This window comes from Rissa tridactyla, chromosome 3 (genome assembly GCF_028500815.1).
Source record: "Rissa tridactyla isolate bRisTri1 chromosome 3, bRisTri1.patW.cur.20221130, whole genome shotgun sequence".
NCBI lineage: Eukaryota > Metazoa > Chordata > Aves > Charadriiformes > Laridae > Rissa > Rissa tridactyla.
In genome coordinates, this window is record NC_071468.1 from 62,460,132 (window position 1) to 62,477,928 (window position 17,797).

General features: G+C 44.6%; 1 protein-coding gene across 1 annotated transcript in view; it reads left to right on the plus strand.

Moving 5' to 3' along the window:
• Nucleotides 1-543: 543 nt before the first annotated feature.
• TXLNB (taxilin beta) overlaps nt 544-17,797 on the plus strand; it is a 38,357-nt gene continuing 21,103 nt past the window's right edge. Inside the window, exons 1-4 of the mRNA XM_054196143.1 lie at nt 544-730; nt 6,785-7,201; nt 9,269-9,360; nt 13,190-13,360. Coding sequence (XP_054052118.1) covers nt 6,799-7,201; nt 9,269-9,360; nt 13,190-13,360 — 666 coding nt within the window. The 5' untranslated portion in view covers nt 544-730; nt 6,785-6,798. The remainder of the gene's footprint in view (nt 731-6,784; nt 7,202-9,268; nt 9,361-13,189; nt 13,361-17,797) is intronic.

Consider the following 17,797-nt stretch of genomic DNA (forward strand, 5'->3'; position numbering starts at 1 on the left):
GCTGGCTAAACAGCATGGATAAACAGCATGGAGGCCATGCAGTCTCCATCCTCAGAGGGTTTTAAGACTAACATAAAGCCCTGAGAGACCTGGTCTAAGCTCACAGCTGAGCTTGCTTTGAGCAAGAAGTTGAACTAAAGACCTCCTGTGGTCCCTTCCAGCCAGTGAGTCTATGATTAAGCATCAGTCTGGTTTTTAACAAATCCTGTCCAAATCCCAGGTTGCAAAGGGCAGTCACAGCTGCGAGCTCGCATTATGGAAAGCCATCCCGGTCTTTCTGGTGCAGACAGAAAAATTAGACCGAGTTTGACCAATCCATAGTCAATATAGACAAATTTCATGCAGGACGTGTCAACTCATTAAAACTTACTTTTCAAGGATAACAGCTGTGTATGAATCCTTCCTTCATTTTCTCTCTCTGAGGGCCTAAATCTCTAATCTCACGCTATGTCTGTCGGAGCAGGGAATAGCCAACATAGCTGGCTCACGCTGCCAGCCAGCAGGCAGCCTCCCTGCTCGCCTATCACAGCCGGTCCCCTGCAAACCGCGCATTCAGTCTCCGCAGTGTTTGCTCCTGCTGTGTCATTCTGTCCTTCCCCGCCTCGCTTGGTCTTCCCATGCCTCTTCCCTCCGTGGCAGGACTACAGTACCAGTGTCCTGCTGCTGGTGTGCCCTTGCCTGAGCTTTCTGCCTGACTTTTTTTCTCCACTCAGCTCTTCTCTTTGCTCCGGTAAGTCTGATGAACAGCTTCCTTGCTGTCACTGCTTGGTGGCATGGTGCAAGGGCTTTTGTCTAAGTACTTCCCTTTGGGACTGTCAGCCCACGTTTTCTAGGAATAGCCTTAAAAGCCTGGGCACCGTGTGATGTGTGAGGGAAACAGGCAAGTATCTAAGGCTGTTGGTGAAAGTAAGACATGCTTCTCTAAAGAGTGATAACAAAAATTTAAGATGACTTTGGTTGAGCTTGCCTTTAAGTGAGACTAGGGGCCATGGCTGGTTTGCTACAACAGTAAGTGATCAAGATCAGGTGCCGCATGAGACTTCAGAAAGTCTCTGAGTCTGGTTCTTTCCATGCTTGTATGGAAACTTGCCACGAAGCCTCCAAACTTTTGTTTGGTTTTGTACTAGAAAACTATGCATAAATCATAAAGCTGTTCAAATATAGCGTGTAGCTGATAAAGCTGGTTTTATCACCGCTTTCTGAAGCAATACGTAGGACAGTGTCTAGGCTATAACAAGGCACTTGTAGTTTTCTGGAGGGTAATTGGAGCCACAGTAGGGCGGGCCATTCCAGAATTTAATATGTGCTGCCTTGAGGTGTTACTGTAGTTCAATCTGGTGTCATGGCGAGGTAAAAATTCAGGTTTTATCAGCACATGCTGGCTGGTGTAAAACGCTTTGTTTTAGAGAATTGTGTGTGTGTGTATATGAATGTTGAGCATAAAGTGCTAAATGCCATTACCCATTTTAGAAGTGCTTAAAATAACTCCTGGCTGCAGAGCAGGTGCCATGTGTCCTTCTGCTGGATACATGGGGACGCAAGAGCTAAATATAGACCAGTTTGTAAACCATCCAGAAGTTCAAGCTGCAAGAAGGGAAGGAGGAAGCATTTCCCGTGAGAAGGAAGGGGAAGCGAGCGCTCTAGTTTAAAAAAGATAAACAAAACTCTGCGACGGCGTGCAAGACAGTCTGACGGAGAAGCGGAGAAGAGGATGTTTGTTCTGTGCTTTGTTGGTGCCGGGTCGGCTCCTGCGGTGCGAGAGGTGGGCTGACGCGGTGCCCGGCGCAGGGGACAGTTTTCCCAGCAGCAGAAGGGATGGCATCTGCAGCTCTACTAAACCAGGCGCTGGGTGTTGCCGACCGACCGTTTGCTTTGGAGGTACCGGCTGATTTCAAAGCACAGCACAGGCAAATTGTGCCGTAAATGTGAAATGTTAGGGGATGTTGTCAGAGACAAACAAACTCAGCACGTTACCAGGCTGAGCTGAGCAGCACACCTTTTTTTTTGTTGCCTCTGAGTGCAGCTGTGGCTATGCCGTGTGCTCAGCCCAGTTCTGTGCCTTTGGGGCCAACTGCAGAGTGCTGCTGCCCCAAGCACCCCTCTCCTTGTGGGACGGCAGGCGGGCCATGAGTCCTCCTACAGAAAAGCATCAGCCTGGGACGACCGGTGACTGTCACCTCCCACCTGAGACTGGAGGTCATTCGTGCCCCGAGGAACTCCATTGCTCTCCTGGGTTATCCCAAGCTTTTGCCAGAGGAAGGAGGATAAAGCCACTCCTAGAGTGGGGAGACAGTAGCTCCCTCTGGCTCTTGGGGGTGTGTCCCCGTTTGAGCGACACAGGACTAATTTCTCTTCTAATGCTGGGGAAAACTCCACTTTTGGAAGACTTTAGTGTCCAAATTCATGAAAATATTTACTTTATAGCCAGCTAGGCAATGTGGGATTCAAGGTCTCAGTGTTTTCAAGCCCTGCCAGGTGCAGGGATGGGGAGGAGCGAGGCCTGGGCATGTGACCCGAGCTGGCCAACAGGATTATTTCATACCATGAACATCACATTCGATATATATTAGAAAGTTTGCTGTGTAGTTTCTCTCTCCCTTGATGGCAGCGGTCCAGAGGAACTTCTTGCTCCGGTGCCAGGCCCCTGCTGCCTTCCCTTTCTCCCGAAGCCGTAGTACTCGCAGTGTCTGACATTTACTGTCCACAGCTGGGAGCGCACAGCTCCCTACTGATAGAACTGGCTGAGTATAATTCTTGTATACCTTATATTAGTTTTGGGATTAATACCAGTTCTTTAGTATTATTGTTAATTATTTAGTCTTATGCTATTAAATCTATTTATATTTTAGCCCTCGTGTTTCCTTGCTTTCCCCGATTCCCCTTTCCAGGTAGGGAAGGGTCATCGGGTGATAGAATAATTGTCTAAACAACAATAAATTGTTACTGGTTTTCTCAAACCATAACAGGGTGTTTCCCATTGGAGGAGAGCAGGACCAGAGTGACTATCCGTAGGCATCAACCACAGGTGTCTGGGATCAAGCTTCCATACATATCACCAGGGCCACAAAAGATACCGATCTCAGGGCTGTGGAACCAGTCCAGGATTTGACAGCACAGGAGGAAAAGAGTAAACAAGATGCAATGCTCAGGCTCAGCCAGAAAACCAGTCAGTCCTCCTCCTTGCCATGAAACAGGATAAGGCCATGTTGGAAATTCAGGTGCCTGGGGGCAACAGCAATGGTAGTAGGAGTCACAAAACTCAAGGGGTGGGTAGTCTAAAATTGGGCAAGTTTAAAATTCCTTGAGGAACCAAGGAATTTCTCTTCTGGGCTCAATCACCTAATTTTTAAGGATTACTGTGTCAAAAATAGCATATAATGTAAACACTTTGTGTCTTGCTGAGATGATTGGCAATGAAAGTCTTTTATGACCTGATAAGGAAGAATTCCTGATGTCCATCGAGGTTAAACAGGCTGGAGCATGAGGAGGACCGGGGCCAACTGCAGTAAAACCTCCCAGCATCAAAGGCTGTGAGTGGGCTGCTCTCAGCAGATGCAAGCTGCCCTGTCTGCCTAAATATAAACTCTGTGACGCTGGGAAAGCTGTTACACAAAACAAGGCGCAGAAGTCTTGTGTTTGTGCTGAAAGTAGTTATCAGACCTCTGGTTTAGCCTGTAGGACAACGGAATAAAACATTAAAATATTTACTTGTCTGTGTAAATACGATCCCCAGTATGATCCATTAAGGTGGGCATCCTTGGGTTAAAGGTTCAGTGCTGGGTATTTCTGTGGTTCCACCTCCAGGTGGCCTGAACCTCAACAGATGTGAATTGCCATGGTTTCAGAGACTGATAATTACTAATCCCTTTCTAGCCAGGAACGTATGTTAGGGAAGATTTCCTGTGAGGCCAGCTTTTAGACATCTCGTGTCCTTGATTCTAAACATCCAGTTTCTCTTTCATTCACCTGTGTGTTTCCCTTATTACTGAGAAATGCTGTGCATAAATCGATTGCCGCTGTTGATTTAAAGCCTACTGTGTTTGCAGGCATGCTCAGTAATTTACGTAGGTGGAAACCTTTAGCCGGATGGTGCTGCTCCATGAGTGACGCAGCTGGGAGTTGGGAGGCAGCCAAGGGAGAGAGTCAGGGTGCAGCGAGGATCACATCGACTTGTGCCTTGTGACAAAGAGAGGGAGATGGGTAAAAGAGAAATTCATATTTGGAAATGGAGCATTTAGCAATCCTGTTCTCCTTCTGTGATGAGCGTATTACAAAAATAGATAGTTTAAATTGGGGATGTACTTTGTGAGACTTTTGTTCTGTCTAGACAAGAGCTGGTGATCCTAGGTTTTCTAGCTGATTGATCGCCAACTGCCAATTAGATCAAATTAATGAATACCACTGTAAACAGTAGTCTGAACATGTCAGAAAAAAACACATATTTTGTGGAGCTTCTAGCTTAGCATTTACAATAATCTTGCTGACCTTGAATTAATTGGCAGTCAATTAACTCCGTTAAAACAAGATCACAAACTGTAGTCTAACATTCCTGCTATCTGGAATTATTTACCTAAATTGCGCGTGTAGGGTCTAATCTTTCAATATAAATTAAACTCAATATGAAATCAAATCAGACAGACATAATTTTACAATCACTTTACATCGTTATAATGACCATGCCATAAACAGGAAGGAAAAAATGGGATCATCTGTCTGACAGGGTCTGTGGGACCAGGTCCAGCCACCTTCCCAAGCCGTTCCTGCTGGCAGGTTGTACCTGCGGGAGGACTGCAGGGGCATGGCTTTGTAGCTAACAGTTTTCAAGCACAGAGCTTTCAGTTATAGGCCCATAATTAATTGCTTGAGAAATGATAAACCACAATATTTGGCTATCTTATCTGTAAGCCCAGTCAAATAGCTAGACAATCAAATCTTGAAAAATGTCGCCCTAGCGATGGCCATCACTGCACTTCCAAACATCACTTTGACAGGGGAGAGTTTAATAATGAACACCACGTCATGTATTACAGTAAATTACATCTCTCTTATCATATACGGCCTTTGGCCAAGTTAGTTTATGATTTCGAAAGCTGTAGAAATTTAGACACCATAGAAGATATACGTTACAGCTAACTGAAAGGGAACAAAATGCTGCTCACTTAGCTCCATGTTTTCAAAGCAAGTTGTTTTTTAAAAAATAAGGAAGCAACCACCTCAGACACCGGGAAAGAACCAAGAAAGCAATCTTCTTCCTCTCATCATTCCCCACCAGCACCATTGTAAATCAGATCATTAAAGGGGGGAACAAAAATCAGCTTGAAAAAGGACTCATGCCTATAAAGAGTACAGAGTCTGTAGTCAAGCAGAAGCGAGGGCCAGTCGCAGGGTGAGACCCAGCTGGGCAGCCCATACCTCTGCGCTACCTCGTGAGGGCAACGCAGCAGCGGCAGCAGCTCTGCTGGCACTCTGAGAAGGAAGGAGCCTTCTCTACGCTGAGCTTTCCATCCGTGTGCAGTCCATGATGCTGTTTGTGCTGGCCCACACCTTTTAGGAGCTGGGAGCAGATGCCCAGGATGCTCTCACTGACACCCTCATCGCCAGGTCCTGGGTAAGCCGGAGCAGCCTCCGGAGGAACACAGACACATTAGGGGGCTCTGGATTCACCTGGCTGAGTGCAGCTGCTCAAAGACATAGGAAAACAAAAGCTTCCCTTTGCACATTGGGAGCAAATTAGATGAAATTTTCCTCAGAAAACACCATGGACTACCAACTCATGTTACACCCGGTCAGTTTTACCCACTGTGATTTATTCTGCATTTTGTATTTTGTCAAACAAGCTGTCAGCAGCATGCAGCAAGTACAAGAGAAGAGTGTTTTATAGCTGTTTATTTTATTCTTTGCCATTATGGTGACAGTACCAAGCCAGGCCTCTTGTAGATGAAGCACCGCAACTGGGCCCTCCAAAAGCACAGCGCAATTTTCGGTGTACTGGTTTCATTTAAAATATTCATTTCTTGTGACTAGTGACTTAAGATGTGCCAACAGGGGAGAAATAGAAAATGAAACCGATGCAGCTTTGAAGTGAAGCTGCCCATATCGGTAGCCAGTATTGCAGGTAAACAGATCAAGAAAAGTAAACATGTAGCAAACAGAATCATAGAATCACAGAACAGTTTGGGCTGGAAGGGACCTCAAAGATCATCTAGTCCAACCCCCTGCCATGGGCAGGGACACCTCCCACTAGACCAGGCTGCTCAAAGCCCCATCCAGCCTGGCCTTGAACACTTCCAGGGATGGGGCATCCACAGCTTCCCTGGGCAACCTGTCCTACTGTCTCACCACCCTCACAGTAAAGAATTTCTTCCTAATATCTAATCTAAATCTACCCTCTTCCAGTTTGAAGCCATTACCCCTCATCCTATCACTACATGCCCTTGTGAAAAGTCCCTCTCCAGCTTACAAATAGTACGTTCAGGGAGGGAAGCAGTATAAATGACTCAGGTGTCATTTTGCCTGTTATTGCTGGCAACACGAACAAGAGGTTTTAAGTATTAGGTTTGTGCAGGCTTTTCCTCTTGGAAAGTATATAATTTGCTTTTCTCCCTGCAGGTAAATCACCTTGGTTGTTCGTTTAAGTGTGACATATTTATCAAGCCAGAGCCAACGGATGAGCTGCCGTCCCAAATTGCATACAAAATTACCCACGTGCTGGCTGAGCTTTGGGAACAGTTAGAAGACTAATTTTGTGTGCTTTTAAATTAACCCTCCATTTGTTTGCTGTCAGATACTGCACCAAACATGGAGAATGACCAGTCTCCCACCTCGCCCGGGCAGGACATCCAGGGGCAGAGCGGGGACAATCCTGCCCTTGCCTCGCAGCCCCCCGCTCCAGCCCCTGCGGAGCAGTCGAGCCCCCCGCCCGAAGTAGCCGTGTGCGACATCTCTGAGGAGCTGAGCCGGCAGCTGGAGGACATTATTAAAACCTATGGGTCTGCCACCAGCCTGATGGAGAAGGAAAGCGCTGCTACAGGAACCGACAGGCCGGAGAAGGGAGAGCCAGGCAGCGTGGAGGATGCGGAGTATGAAGATGCAAATGAGGAGGGTGAGAAAGAGAAGCTGGCTCCTGGGGATGCTTCCAGAGCAAAGGAGCCCAGCAGCAGCAAGGAACAAAAGCTGGAGAAGAAAATCCTGAAAGGACTAGGCAAGTACTTATGTACTTATGCAGCCCTTCTGCAAACAGAAGTAAAGCCTCCCTGGTCCTTGCCCTCTCCTCCCATGTTTAGCCTCTGCCGTGGATGATAGGGACATCTAGTTATCACTAAAAGTTACAGTGGCTGTTAAAACTTTTACCTATCCGACAATTATTTTCAGCAATTACCTGACAGATACAAGTAGGCTCTATCAGGTATTAGTCCTTTTAAAAAGACAAAAGCTTAGGTTTATATCACACAATTCTGATGTACTGTTGGGCCACCCAAAGCCAAAGCTGTGAGTCTGACGACACACTGCAGAAAGCTGCTGCTTAACCGAAGGAAAACCTGGCCTCTCGTTTGTGCCTCAGTAAATATTTTCTTTCCCTGCTTCCTCAGATATGACTTCTCAGCAGTCATAACGGTGCTACTATGTGGAGTGGGAATCTGCAGAACAAATTCACTGTCATGCCCAGGTTATTTTTCATCTAGTAGACCTCCAGACTCATCACGGACTATATGAAATAAGGCAATACGCTTATTCTATCTAAGCCCAGTGCTTAGAGAGCACCTTGGCCACACAGCAGGGCTCTGTTAGATGAGCTAGAATGAAGTCTCAGCGAGTTTTTGTAAAGTATGTCCTTTCTGCTGGGCAGCCACTAGAGAGCAATGCAGTTACGTCCCAATCTAGCAACACGTAATTTATTTCCCTTCCTACATTTAACTCCCGCCAATTTTCAAGCCTCCGCTTTGCATGAGAACCCCAACCCAGCCGCAGACTAAGCCTATAGAAAAATCACTGCAGGACATGCTCACAGACAATGGACTGAGCATAGGACAGAACAGGGATTTTTTTTTTTCCCAAATTCCTTGAATGTCCAGGAGAAAGAAAGTTCCTCGGTTTCCATTGCCTTGGCTTTGGTGCGGTTATTGGTACCTCTCCAAGATCAGTGAAAACACTACCAAAGCACAGTTCTTCAGTTGCAGTTGCAACAATTTTCACTCCAGGATTTTATTTTGTCTCTCTTCAACACATTTATACTGGTGCTGTAGAGAGAATTCACTTAATATGAAATAGTGGGTTTTCTCTGCAGGCATTACTCCTGGATTGCACTAGACTTGAAGCAGAAAAAGTCCGGCCTAAAGCAGAAAGCAAATTTGCTCTCACAGCCTTGGGAAAGAGGAACATTTGGAAAAGAACAGCCAAGTCCCTGGCACCACAGCCATCCTTATCTCCGGGGTTGCCAGGGACATTTTGTATTCGATGAACAAGTGTTGTTCAAGCTCCAGCTCATACTCAGGGCTGAAATAAATGCCAAGAGGTATCAGAAGAGAAGCAATACATAAACGGCTACACAGTGAATTAGCTATGCATGCCCAGATAGTTACTAGACTGTGAATGCATTGTCTCTGGGATCCATACTCCCTTCACCAAGTCAGGGAACTGATTTACACCACAATCTTGTAGCCCAGACTTGGCTGGCAGTACCCACTGCTCTCTGATTGTTTGCCTCCACATCATAGTCTCCATACCTAACTTAATCTTCCCTTTGTCTTGTACGGGTTGAGCAGCACAGGAGCTGAGTACACCAGCTTTGATAATTTTTCGCCTGCAAAGAGCTCTGGCTTCCAAGCCTTTGAGGTCCAGGCCCTTTCTCTCCTATTTCAGTCAAATGTACTATATATGTGATCCAGTCATGCTGTAAAAACATTAAATAAAAATTAGATTATGCAGGACAAAAGTGTTTCACAGACAATGCTTTTGCTAGAAGACAGCACATTGCTGAGGTCTGAAATGGAAGAAAATTCAAGCACGTTTTCTCTTATGGGGAGAAGAAAAACCTGGAAATTCATAGAAAAATTATTCTTGTCCATCCAAAAAGCCTCATTTCTTCCTGGGTTTTAAGGATCCATGCATCAAACAACCAATTTTATAACACCAGCTACAAACTACTGAGATTGTAGGTTGTTTGGTTGGACTCGATGATCTTAAAGGTCCTTTCCAACCATGAAGATTCTATGATTCTAAGATTCTATAACTACCTCCACCATCAAATCTCTGCTTCTGTCTTTTGAAGGGAAGGAAGCCACCTTGCTGATGCAAAGCTTGAACAAGCTGAATACTCCAGAGGAGAAGATGGACCTGTTATTTAAGAAGTATGCTGAGCTGGTTAGTAGAACATTGGTTCTCTTCTGCACAAACTGTCTGTACAGGGAGGTATAAAAAACATATGCCATGCAGCACGCTCAAACCTCATGTAGCAGTAGTGTCCTTCCTGTTAAGCGAATCCCAAAATAATTGTCAGGGTTAAATAATCAATTATGGGTTAGAAGGAGAAACGAACCAAAAAGTGAGGAAAACAAGCTGGGCTTTGGGTTAAAAAGCTGATGAAGCAGAATATTTGTACTTCAAGGCAAATCTACCAATCTGACCCACACTGGAGACTACTGTCTAGGATCCTGCCATTGCCTTCTGCCCAGAGTTTTGCGTACCTCTGTATGTGAGTGTTGCTTTAAATTATATATCAGTGATTTAATCAAAATGAAAATAATACATGGCTTATTATAAAATGTTAGGAAGCAGAAAATCAGAAAATAGAGAACTGAGGCTAATTGCAAGAGAAGCCACAACATAGTGAAATGAAGAGTCAAAGCCCCTGGCACCATAATGTTACCCCTGTAACACTGCCAGCTACCTGACTCTGTTCTTTCCACAATTTTGATGGGTTATTTTTAGATCAAGTATTTTCTTCCAAGTAGTTAAAGGGCTGTATGGCCATAAGCTGGGGAAATCTTACAAACAAAAAGGCTGCAGCATTTTACAGTTTGTGGAGCGCTGAAAAATGTGCCAAGCAGAACATTGACTTTGTAATTGGTTTTACGCACAGATGTGTCCATGTCTCATCATAATGTGAAGTTCAGCTTTCCTTTTTTTCATGTAAAATTCTCTGATTTCATAAATTGGGCTCAGGCTGTTTATGGTTTAGCTCACACTTAAAGGGACTTCATGCCCACAGCTTAACTGCAACAGATCTTCTTCTTCCTCTATAATGTATGCTCCACTGCATTCAAATATCACTGCATAGAACAGGGGCCATATTTCCAGCAACCCATGCGGGAGAAAGGTGCTAAAACCAAAATACTGAGCATTCATTTTTGACGCCCTGTGCAATGTCACTAAAATAAATCATTAAATAAATACAACCGAAAGCTTGTTGGAGAAAGCCTTACACTGCTCACTCAGCACGGCTGAAGGGTGTAGTGTGATTAATAACTTGTCAGATGCCAGCTGTAGCAGTTACCACTCTCTCTGCTCCCTCTTGTCCATCCCCATCACACGCTTCAGGTCACTGTTTGCTTTTGCTGAGTTGTTTCCCAGCCAGATCAGCTCCCTGGTCTGGTGAACCGTGCGGTGACACAAGGACCTGTTGCAGCACAGCTCAGGGGAAGGTGCAGCCACGCACCCCATTGGGGGCTGGCAATGGCTTCAGATCCATTACTTAGAGCTGCGGCTGCCTGCGGCTTAAGAGGCTGCCTGTACTCGGGGACCCCACGCAGCACCAGCGCTTCCCCGCAGCTGCCCTGCTATATGCTATTGAACTGTTAGCACATGCCCTGGCACAGCCCATAGCGACGGGTACACCAGAAAATGGAAGGCGTCAGGGAAGAGCATGGGCTGGTGTGAAGGAAGCCATGCCTGCAGGGATGGGGAAGCAAGGCAGTGTAGCCATTTGGGCACAAGCCACGCCACGCTGCTTGCCATCAAAGAACATTTTATTCGCTAATACTGGCACAGGCGGAGCGGTTTGGGTTAGTAAAGCAGACTGTGCTTTACTTCAGCTTTTGCCTACAAACAGCCGTTGCAGAATTGCTTGTGATCAGTTTATTTTCAGAGGTCCTGAGAGTCTCACAAGTGCTGGGTGTAAGAGCTATACACTAGTAAACAAATATGAGTATTGCCATTGTCTGCAGTGTGGTCAAGATAAATTTTTTTTTCCTAAATTGAGAGCTTATGTCTCTAGGACAGCCTTCCAAAACCATAATTTCTTCTATTTTTAGTTGATTTCAGCTAATATTTTATTAATTATTCTTAAAAATTTATCATTGGCAGCCCTTTTGTCATTCTTATTTACCGGTGAATTCTCTTCTTCAGTGAAAAGGTAACACCTTGTCCTAGACATTCTTGAGAACTTTGAAATATAAGTTTCTAGTGCAAGTCTTTTTTATGTTAAAAAAAGAGCAAATAGCTTGGAAGACTTCTCATATCACAATTAAGACCTATTTTATTCCAAGCCCCCCTTCTCAAGCACAGATTGAGTGAATCATCTAAAATTTGGATAAATCATTATCTGCTCAGCACAGGCTGCGCATGGAAAACGTGAAGCAAAAAGAACCTTTTTTGTGTTTTTAAAAGGGAAGGGGCCAAAATCAAGCTTATAAAGGAAAATAAATCTCAGCCTTAATTACAGAAAGGCTATTTTTTCCCTAAAATACTAGAAAAATTATTTCAGCTAGTGCAGCTTGATTAGATGCAAAAGGCCCTATTCTGATCTGCTGGGGTAAAAACACGCAATACACATGCTGAAAGTTGGGCACAAACTGTAAATACACTACAAGCTGGTGATTGCATTGTTTTGTGGTATGCCTAGCTGTGACTTGATTGATAATACACAGAGCTCTGTACTGTAAGCATAAATTACACAACATCTGCAGAAAACAGACCCTCGGGCAGAGAAAGTGTAAAATATGATGCCTGTTGACTGTCTTGTTTGAGCAGCACATCGTTCCCCTGCACTCACAAACTTTCCCAGTCATACTGGGGTTAATGATTAAGACTAGTGGTACCGTATTATTAGATAATCTAATCCTAATAGCAGCTATTATTTTTAAGGTTTGCATATTGCAGCTCATGTGCTGCTGTTTTTCAACCAGAAAACATCTGGACTTCAGAAATATTTCACAATATATGCACGCCTGTGATACAGCGAGGAGGGCTGCTGCCTGTTGGAATGGGAGATGAAATCTTGAAAAGCATCAGAGGTGAAATGCTTCTTTGACGTGTCTGTTGCAGTGTTAATTTGCAGTGCAGGAATTTTTTTCAAAGCAGCCAGTAATAGGCACATGTCAGAAGAAAAGGCCAGTCTGTGCGGGGACTGCTATTAGCAATTCTGCAGCTGTCCTTCATCCCCTCTCCAAATGCACCCTCCTCCCAGCCAGCCCTCTAGGGAAGGCAGGAGCCACGCGCCCACAGGAACAGCAGGTTCCCAAGTGAACGTCAGGGACTGTCCATTATTACTGTCCATCAGTAATTACATGGAGCTGAAGAGCCCAAAAGAGGTTTGATACCCTGCCACCCACCCCCATTTGATGATGGGACCTCCAGAAACACAACTGATGGATGGTCCCACAAGCAAGAGGAGCCCGGCAAGAGGAGGTGCCCGCGCATTGTTTTGGGGAACTCTTCCCTGAAGAGCATTCTTCTCCATCAGCAGCAAAGCCCCCACACAGATGACATCCCTGGTCTACAGTGCTTCTTTTGCTGTAGTTTTTTCCAGCAGGTTCCTAGGTATCTAGGAAGCTGCTTCTTTTTCAGGAAGCTGCAAAACAGAATGAGCAACTACTGCGTTATCTCACGATCTGGAGAAATCTCACTGTGTAAAGTGCTACCAACTGCTCCAGTTCCTAACATTGAAACAGAATAAAAACCTCACAGCTGCCTTTCAAAGAAATTCAAACCAAAGAAGGAAGGTCTGAAGTCGTGTGACAAGAGTATTAAAAATTATGTTCACCCACCCACACTACAGCACACTTGGGACTGTTGCAACGAGCAGGCTTGGGACCACCCCCAGGTCGCTCACACCTCTCCCATTAGCGCTGATAAATACCAAACATTTCCTAAGAGGTTAAGAAAGTGTGAAGACTTCCCCCAAACCAAAAGAGCTAACTCTCTTCTCTTCCTGTCCTTCCTTGTTTCATTTTAATCCCTGTTCTCTGCCCAGCACGAAGAACACCGTGCGGAGCAGAAAAAGCTCAAGTACCTGCAGAAGAGGCAGGCCCAGATCACCAAGGAGAAGGACCAGCTGCAGAGTGAGCACAGCCGAGCCATCCTCGCCCGCAGCAAGCTCGAGAGCCTCTGCCGGGAGCTCCAGAGGCACAATAAAAACCTCAAGGTGAGTGGTGGCCTTATCAAGGTACCCAGCAGTAGCGGGGGAAGAAGATGTTGATGCCTTCCCATCTTGCTATAGTACCAAATCAAAGAGACATTTGCATCTGCACGTGCAATATATAATTATTCCTCCCTTGGAAATATCCAAGCACTCTTGGATGTTGAGTTTGCCTGCATTAGCTATAAGCCCTCCTTGCATTACCAGGGAGCTCAGCGCAGAGAAAACCGGTGGTGCTAACAGACCAGGTCCCTGAGACTGCAGATGCGAACGCACGTGCGTGGACAGGATAATAGGAAGAGCAGCGTTGCTCCAGGGGACTTGCAGAAGGCTGGCAGGTGTTTTTGTGTAATTTGATCACTTGGACATTTTCAAGTGATCTGTGAGAACATTTGCCTCAAGACGCCAAACCTCAGGACAGGAAAAATGCCAACACTGTTTTTGGAAGTTGTTTGGATTATGAGAATCGGTTCAAAAAGGAAATTTTCAGGAGTGTCAAAAGGCTGGGATGCATATGCAGTGTCTGCCTATTGCTTGGTCCATTGCACCATTTAAATGTGAAATTTATAGTATGATTATGCTTCTTGAAAAAATTTAGGTTCAAGAAGTATATTTCTGTTGCAATCTTCCTTTTTTTCTGAATACATGTTAGTGATGGTGGTGTTATTATACAAAAAGCCTCTGCTTTGATCTGTTCAAAATCCTTCTTTATGGGAATATAGTTATGTATAGAATTACAGGTATGAATTCTCGGCATCAAGAATTTCACCTGATATAACCTCTATTAACTGTAATGGATTTTCATTCATTTCCACCAGCTCAGGAGTGGGCCTCCAGGCGCTAGCTCTGACTTTCATTGTACGTAGGAAAGAATATAGCTGGGAGAGGGAACGGCCACATGTGTGCTCGAACGGTGCACTAGTAGAAGGACAAAAGCAGTTTAACAGATAGTTAGGAAAACTAGAAGCAAACCTCTGTGCGCTCATTTATAGCAGCACAAAACTGGTAGCACCAATTGAATGTACCTGTCATTTGTACCAGACCCGAGCTATGTACCTCGATATTGATCCACACTGATTTACCAGACCGTCTTTGGGCAAAATCTTTCAACACAAATACAAGCCAATTTTAAAGTGATTTAAGAGTACAGTGTACAGTGCTTTGCAAAGACTTAACTGAGATTTCTAAAACAAATCGTATTGGCGTAACAAATCAGTGGAAACTGGGGTATAGAGAAAAACTAATTACATTTGGAAAACATTTTTGGAACAGGTTTTGTTGAATTCCTCACACGATTTCCCAGCTACCATATGCTTATTAATCTCACTACCAGAGAGCATGATTTTTCCTTTCTCTTTGCATATAAATACTTCATTACGCATTTAATCTTTACATTTAGGAAAGTCTGTTTCCAACGCCTCTCCACCTGCTGGACTGTTTTACTTTGGGGCTAGGTTCCTTAAATAAACCTATCAATTTCAGACTTAATTCTGATTTTTATCCTGTATCTGTGCCAGGTGAGTCAGGAAAGGTACCTGAGCTGATCTTGTAGTAGGAAGAAGTGTTCAAATTTTGGCCACTTTTTTCTAAGAATTTGGAGACCTTTTAAGAAACCCAGAATACTAGCTTTCCTCTGGTTCCTGTGCTTTCAGTGTAAAAAAAAACAAAGTTAAATAAGACAATAAGAAAAAATACACTTGCAGAATGAATGAGGATTAAATGAATAAATAAAGGCATTCAATACCTTGATCTGGTTGTTCTTGGAATATTTGCCTTTAAGCTTTACCTCCTGGAGATCTGTGAATCTCCAGAATCTCATCTTCTGTTTATTTAAATGAGTGCAATTTTCTTCCACTTATGACTATACTGAGAGGGCCCAAAGCAGGAGAATCCATCAAATGTTACTTTTAAAATCTCCTGCTTAAGTAATTTTTATTTTGGTTTTGGCAGGACAGAGAAGCTGATCCGTAATGTTTTAGCACTTGGGATTAGCACTTCTGATTATGTTCCAAAGTGTGGAGAATAAAAACTCTAGGAGATTGGGTCATTTCAACAGCAAAGGAGAAACCTGGCCTGTCCAGATCACGAACCTCCTCTGACTTGCCCTGTGGTACATTATATGCACATCACGTCATGTAAATGCCGTCTTCACTCATCTGGTGTGTGGAATTCCCATTAACTGGAGGTCGGTGCAGCCAAGTGGTGATGAATATGCAATGCAGAGATGCGCTGAAAATCCACAGGGCAGATCAGGGAAGAAAAGTTTCTGGTTAGTATTGGATACTGGCCTCAAAATCTGACTAACTTACAGTCCAGCTATTCAGATTATTTCCTTGCAGTTATACTTCACAGCAGAAAACAGATGCTTAATTCTCCCTCCAAGACAAGCAGAATAAATGTTTGTGAAATAGCGGGATGCGTTCCCATTGCAATAGAGACCAGCTCTGCTAAGATCAACAGCAACTCATTTCTCTGCACAGTGTTTGTGTTCTGCCAATTATCTGACCATTTGGTGGCTACTTAGCATCTCGTAGTGACGTGACCATCTCAGGTCCCTTGTCCTTCCTGCTACCAGACATTAAGCAATGACTTTCATACAAATGTCACCAAAGGCAACAGCTTTGGTTACGGGCTTGGCTCTAAACTGTCTCAGACCATGGTTCCCAGGAATGAAGAGAACGGTTCATTGAAAATGAGGAGTCCCCGCTCATATCAGCTCAGCTGATATGACTTCAGCAGACCAACAGTCTTCTTGAGTAGCCCCAGAGAGGCACCAGGAGCAGAGAGACAATCCTTCCCTGGCAAATTGTCTCACATTCCAGTAATAAATCCCAAACTCCAGAATATCCATGTCTTAATTTTACAAGGTTTTATTCAATGCATTCTTACATTTTTAGTGGTAAAACATGAGAGTGACAGCAGTATTGCAACAGGACACAAGGATATATCTTTGATAAGGTGGATATGGAGCACAATGATTAAGAAAGGGCAGGGTAAAGGGAACAACAGTTTATGGGTGAACTTTAGTCTCCCAACAACGGAAATCTAAAAAGAATTTACAATGCTTTTTTTTCTCACTAAAACTGAACACTTACTTTCAACCTATTAAAGAATAAGCACAGAGCGAAGTGGCTGACAAGGCCAAGCGTGGTTTGAATGTTATGAATTCACCATGATGATGCCCCAGCCACCCTCTGCTCCGTTCCCTGTAACCAAGCAAGCCGGGAGCTCTGCGCTCCAGTCAGCAACTTCAGCTGCAACAGCAGTTAACACAAAACAGAAGTCAGTCTTCAAGCATCCAGTTTGCAGGAAAACTTAAGGATCTTACTTTAAGCTATGGGGTCTTGAAATGGGAAAGGCTAAGGAACCTATTGGAAAAAAAAGTGCTTTTTCTCAGGTTACGGGCACAAGTATAAGCAGAGTTGGGGCTGTAGCCTTGTGATAATAAAATCTGGATGATGCTGATGATTTGTGGTTGCCAGACTGTGCCTGCCCAGGCGAGGTGGGTGAAGGGGAGCTGGCCCCACAGCCCTGGAGCAGAGCTGGCAGGGACGCAAGGCTCTGCTGGTGGCACCATGGGCATCCAGCTCCCTCCCTGGCTCCAGTGCTGATGCTGCCTCAGCTGTAGGCTTTTACAGCTGGTAAAGCTTTAAAGCAGACACGTCCAAAGACCCATCACTATTCCCATGGTATTATTAGTAGCACCTAGAAGTCTCTGAGACTGAAACCCCCTTAGGGACCAGGCACAAGCCTGCCATCAGCTGGGCCCTGGCAGCGTGGCAGCCAGCTCCACAGCATGGCAGAGCCCAGAGGCACAGAGGGTTTTGTTCCTTGGCCCAGGGACGAGGCAATGCCTGCAGGTCTCTGCACAGTGTCGTAACCATGCAGCCACCTTTCTGCTCCTCTCACCTGCGCCCACCCTTAATCTGTAACTGGGGTTTCAAGGGTTTAGCAAATCACTGCCGTTTTATGAGGGATGCTGAGGAGCTCTCTGGGACACACTCCAGGCAAATATCCTCCTCAAATATCTTTTTCTCCAAAGCAGAAGAGGTCAAGAGAAATACTATGCCCTGCAACTAAATGCTTCCTGGCTCAGTGTCTTTAACCATGAATCTTTGTATTGTCTCTGTGCTCTGTAAAATTATTGTACCTCAGAAGAGAGGATGAGCAGGAAATAAGATCAATAAGATCCTCTGAGTAACACATGCACTTTTTTTTTTTTTTTACATTTGCATGATTGCTACTCTCAGGATGTCTCATTTCACCGAGCTGTGCGGTGTGACTTACACAATCCACCAATTTTTTTTGTTTTATATACAGCTGGATTTATTACTCCAGAGAGCTTTAAATCACAGCAGTGACATGTTATAACACCATTTGGTCCACCTAAACAATAAAGTATTTTTGAGGAAGGATGTTTGGAAGCTATAGAAATAGGAGTCC